Below are 5,137 nucleotides of genomic sequence, written 5' to 3'. Positions count from 1 at the left end.
CAACACATCAGGAAGCACAGGATTTCAGGTCCAGGGCGGGTAGGAGTGTGAATCTAAGGGAGAGGCCTGGACATTCCCAGCACTGACTCTGATAGGTGGGGCAGGTGTTTGATGGCGCCCGGGTGTTTGATGGTGACTGACAAGAGCTAGTGACTTCCAGGAAAGCACAGCAGAGTCCAAAAGAAGATAAAGGGTGAGTGAGGCAAGCAGGGGCTGGCTGAAAATCTGAGGATTCTCAATGACATAACAAGAAAAATGAAGGCAAATTAGGAGAAGAGATGTATGTTATATTAGGAAATTTACAAAGAGCTCCCTGTCCCCAGCTCTCCTGTGCAGAGTCAGCAAAACGGAGGAAAGCCCAACACAGGCATGAGAAATTCTTTCTTCCTTTTCTCTCAACCTAAGGAAACACAACTAGAGTTTGATCAAATTCATCCAAACTAGACAGAGTCTAAGTGAGACGGGGCTGGTGCAGTTCCCATTCCAAGGGACCCCACCTTATGATGATAGTGTCATCATGAGGACACGGGTGTATGTGGAATGGGGAGCAAACCCATCAGACAGCACGTACCTGGCCCGCTGCACCTGGAGGAGGTCCCGGGAATGACTGGAGGACCTGAGCCCCGCAGCAAGACGAGGATGGAGTTGGTAGTAAAATGGGTGGAATGAACCCATGGGCTTTGGGGACTGCACACCTGTCCTACCTCTGGCCCCCTGGTGAGTCAGTGTAGAGAGCGGAGAGAGGAGTTGCTCATCCCCGTCCCATGACCAAGCATTTACACAGTCATAAGAATCAACACCTGGGTGGCTTCTTTGTTTTTTAAGAGCCAGGGATCTTGCTATGTTGCCCAGGCTGGTCTTGAACTCCTGGGCTCAAGACACCCTCCTGTCTCATTCTCCCACTGGGGTGGCTTTAGAGGCAGGGGATAAAAGGGGTGGAACATGGGTCTCAGCCCCTTGGAGGGACAGGGAACAGGTGCCAGAGCCTCCTAGGATCCTGCATGAGGTTCCAGTCTCTGAAGAGATTATGGATCATGCATTCCTCCATTCATTCCCTCCCTTCTTCGTGAGAGAACTGCTGTGTCTCACGTTGGGCCCTGGCTTGGGCAGGGTGTGAGTGGGGAAAGAAAGCAAAGTCCTTTCCTTTATCCTCCTGTGGGAGTGACACCAACACATCAGGAAGCACAGGATTTCAGGTCCAGGGCGGGTAGGAGTGTGAATCTAAGGGAGAGGCCTGGACATTCCCAGCACTGACTCTGATAGTTGAGGCAGGAGATTCAGTTCTAAGTAAAAACTAATCCCCCATTTGTTCCTCACTCCCCAGACCGGAATCTCCCACTTCTGGCATGGATGCCTAGGAAGGAAGCTCTGTAGCTACAGACACAGACCTGGGGATTCTGATGTGTCTGTCCGGTCTGTGAGAGCCTGCCTCAGTGGCTGTACTTCCTTCTGCCTCAGTTTCCTTTAACAAAATGAGATAAAGTGTAAATGGTCTCTGGCTTGCCTTGTTGTCTGTGAATTCACCTTAAAATAATCACAATTACCTGGACGAGAGCCCTGCGTAGAAGAGCTGCCCAAATAAGCAGCATCTCTGATTGTTTGCCCCCAGGAGTGGATTATTTGGACCTGATTCCTGGTGTACAAGGAACTTAAAGCAGAATCTTTCTTCTTCCCTTTCTCCCCCTGAGGACACTGACTCCCCTAGGACCTCTCTTAAGTTCCTCATCCAGGGGGCTGAGGTCCTAGTAATCCTGTTCATCTGTCCTTTCCAGGCTGAGTCTCAGGTGAAGGATGAGGCTCTGTCCTTGCCCAGATGAGGCCCTGGGGGTGACCAGGCTGGTGACCAGCTCCGTGAGCCATGATCTTCAAACAGCTCAAATCCTTGCTCTCAGTCAGTTCAACCCAGGAGGCCACAACCCAGCGCTGGCACAGGTTCCTTAGGGTCACCTGGAGTCAAGAGCCCTGGGACAGGGATCTGGGACTTGTGCTTCCAGGGCTGAGCTTCTCTGTGAGGATTCCAGGGGACCCCTCAGGCCAGGCTCTGACCTGGTTCTCCAGGGTCTTTTTCAGGGGGAGGGCACAGAATCTTGGTTGGGACTGATCCCCTCCTGCTGAGTCCCCCGCCCCCCATCAGACTGTCCTTCCTCTGCAGCAAGTATCTGCAGGGTCTGGATGCAGGAAAGGGATTCTGATCTGTTGAAGTTTGTCTCCCCTGTATGTGTCCTTCACTAAATGCCCAAACCCTGACACAGGATAAAGTGTAGATGGGGACATGGGCACAACCCAGGCCTGACAATCTCGTGTGTATGAAGTAGAACTGACCCCCAGCACCCAGATGTTGTGGAGGAATCACTCACAGAATACGTAGAATTGCCTGGTTACTTCTTCATTCACAAGATCTTCGTTTATAACGTTTAGGGTATAGATTCCTGGGTCACTGAGGCTGACGTTCTGGATCAGCAGGGATCCATTGGAGTATATTGTCTCTCGACCGCTGTGTGCGGGCCCTGGGGCATTTTCCCCTTTGTTTGTTACATATCCTATAATTCGATAGTTGGCGTGCACCCTTTCCCCTTTGTACCAGTTGTAGCCATAAAGATTGCGGGACACATTACTGACTAGCAGAATGACCTCCTTCCCCTCTGCAACATTGAACGGCACAACTTCAATGTTAGTCTGGGCACTGGTGGGCAGGTTCCAGAAGGTTAGAAGTGAGGCTAGGAGGGAAGAGAGCATCAGTCAACATTGGGTGGAAAGATGGGGCTCTGGATCCTGAGCAGGCAGGTTTCCTCACCCACTCCCATCTTGAAGAGTGTGTGTGTGCGCGCGTGTGTGTGTGTGTGTCCTACTGGGTCAATGTAAGCACCATGACCCCATTCCTTCAGCATCTCTGACCTTCACATTTCCCTGTTTGGAATCCTCTTCCCCAGGGATCTGCATGGCTCTCTCCACACTGCAGGACCTGCTCACATCAGGGCATCCTTGGGAGACCCCTCCCCTGACACCTTCTCTAGAGGCCCTGGGTGTTCCCTGTCTGACCTTTCCCTGCTCTATTCCCTTTAGGGATCTTGTCAACACCTGACTTCACATCCTAGATCTCTTTGCCTGTCTGTCTTCCTCCCCATGAGAGTGTGAGCTCTGTGAGGCAGGGACTTGTGTGATCTGGATTGCACCCCAGTGCCTGGGACAGGCTGCAGGCTCCAGTGGATGAGCTCATGAGAGTTCCCAAGGCCCTCCACATCCTGGGGCTTATTTTCCAATGTCTGAGGTTGGTGGCAAGGGACAATGTTTTATGCCCTGGTTATGTTTTTATTTGAAGTGTCATTTGATATAGTTATTATTACCCTGTTTCAAAATGTAGCAACTAGTGACAATTAACCAGGAAAAGAGAACACGTGAGATTTTCTTGACCCTTTCCAATTCCAGTTCAATGTGATTTTCCTGTTCTGGTTTCCTGTCCCTCTCTGGTGTCCTCTCCCATATTCATGCTTCAACAGAAGCCCTTTGTCCCTCTCAGAGCCCCGTTCCCCCAAGGAGACCCCAGCCAGTCTCCCTGGCCCTCCTCCTACCCACTCCCAGGAAGTCCTCCCCTCACCTGTGAGCAGGAGCCAGGGGATGCATGCTCTGTGTGGACAGGCTGAAGGGGACCCCATGGTCTCTGCTGCCTGCTTGTCCTCTGTGGAGAAGAGCTTGGGCTCCAGGAATGCTCTTGTCAGGGCTGCTGTGATTGTCAGCTCTGCTGTCCTTCCTACCTCTGTGCTGAGCCTCCTCCCAGGGCAGGAGCACTTTCCAAGATCACATGGTCCAGGGGTGGGGTCTCTGCTCAGGAGTCCTTTGTCCCCTCCCCTCTCATTCCTGCCTCTTTTGTACTTCTTCCTCTTTCCCTTTTGTCTATATTCAGTTCCCCAGACAAAGCTATGAGAAGCAAGGCTGATGGACCCCTGTCCCCTGGGAGGACAACCAATCTTTCCCAGCGCTGACCTCTGCTGTGTTCTGGCCTTGGGTCTGTCACACCAGGGGGATTATTTCCCTTGTGACAGAGAAACCCAGCTGGGCCTTGGGTTTCTGCTGGGATGATGCCCAGCAGGAAGGTGACAGAGGTGGCTCTGGGGGATAGAAAGGGGTTCACTGGGGGATGACTGGGGAGAGACCAGCCCTCTGTCTCCAGTATCACCAGCCTGGCCTCTGACCCAGGCACAGAAACCAAGGCCCAGGGGTCTCAGGAGGAGCTACAGCTCCTGGGTGTGGAGGGAGGCATCTGGTGTGTCCTGGGAAGAGAGGGCTGTGGTGGAGGGAGGTGTGTGTCTCTGAGGTCTGCTGTCCTTGGGAAAGGCTTCAGGGAAAGCGTCCCTCTCCCTGTCTTTTGGATGAGCTGTGGCTCAGGTCCTTTCCATGTTTTACCTGACCTGGAAGCCTCTGTCTGGCTGACAGTCCAGTGGTCACTCCGCCTTCCCCATGGGTGGTGCCAAGAGGGAATGGGGAGCTGCACAGAAACCCTTGGCAAAGCGGGGTCCTCAGAGGCCCCAGGAAGGAAGAGGTGGGACACAGCAGGAACATGAGAGACAAGAAGGGTCTGTTGGAGCAAGGCATGGCGCTCAGTGAACGTCGTGGGACTGAGGAGCTAACGATAATGAGAGTAGGGCTGTGAATGTGCTCTGAGGATCACAGGGACCTGCCCTGGGAGATGCCCTTTCGGCTGAGCCCTGGGGAGGAGAGGATGTAGGGGCAGGAGCTGCCTGCAGAAAGACTGACTTTAGTTGGGTTGCTGCGGGGCTGTAGGGAGGAGCTGACAGAGTCCGTCTGGGGAGCTTGGAGGGCGTGGAGGAGGTAAGTCGAGGTGATCCTGGTGAGGGTGAACCCTGGGGGAGCTGTGGGTCCAGCTGAGGGAGGCCAGCAGACCCTGGGGAGGCTCTAGGCCGGGAGGGACTCAGCCGCCCTCTGGTGGACAATGAAGAAAGTGTAGACGGAAAAAGGATGGGTTTAACTCAGCATGATCTTTAAGCGTAGATCACATATTTGCTGCATGCTTTACATTCTAGGTGTCTCTCACGCAAGCTCTTCTCTAGTCTATCCCCAACGAATCATCAAAATCAGATTTGTAGTCTTATGTCAGGCCAAGTTCTGTGTGCACTTAGGG

The 5,137-nt window shown here is 53.1% G+C and overlaps 1 protein-coding gene across 3 annotated transcripts in view; it reads right to left on the bottom strand.

Moving 5' to 3' along the window:
- The window catches only part of LOC105541955 (carcinoembryonic antigen-related cell adhesion molecule 4), a 54,428-nt gene extending 50,669 nt beyond the window's left edge, over nucleotides 1-3,759 (bottom strand). For 2 of the 3 annotated variants that reach the window (XM_011983277.1, XM_011983269.1), the window contains exons 1-2: nucleotides 3,596-3,759; nucleotides 2,358-2,717 (exon numbers count right to left, since the gene is read on the bottom strand). In XM_011983277.1, the coding sequence (XP_011838667.1) occupies nucleotides 2,358-2,717; nucleotides 3,596-3,653 (418 nt within the window). In that variant the 5' untranslated portion in view covers nucleotides 3,654-3,759. The remainder of the gene's footprint in view (nucleotides 1-2,357; nucleotides 2,718-3,595) is intronic. The other variant, XM_011983284.1, reaches the window with a different exon arrangement.
- Nucleotides 3,760-5,137: the final 1,378 nt, after the last annotated feature.

Source organism: Mandrillus leucophaeus, unplaced genomic scaffold, assembly GCF_000951045.1.
Source record: "Mandrillus leucophaeus isolate KB7577 unplaced genomic scaffold, Mleu.le_1.0 Scaffold106, whole genome shotgun sequence".
Classification (NCBI taxonomy): Eukaryota; Metazoa; Chordata; class Mammalia; order Primates; family Cercopithecidae; genus Mandrillus; species Mandrillus leucophaeus.
The sequence above is the reverse complement of the archived record's forward strand: the minus strand, read 5'-3'. Positions and strand labels throughout refer to the sequence as shown.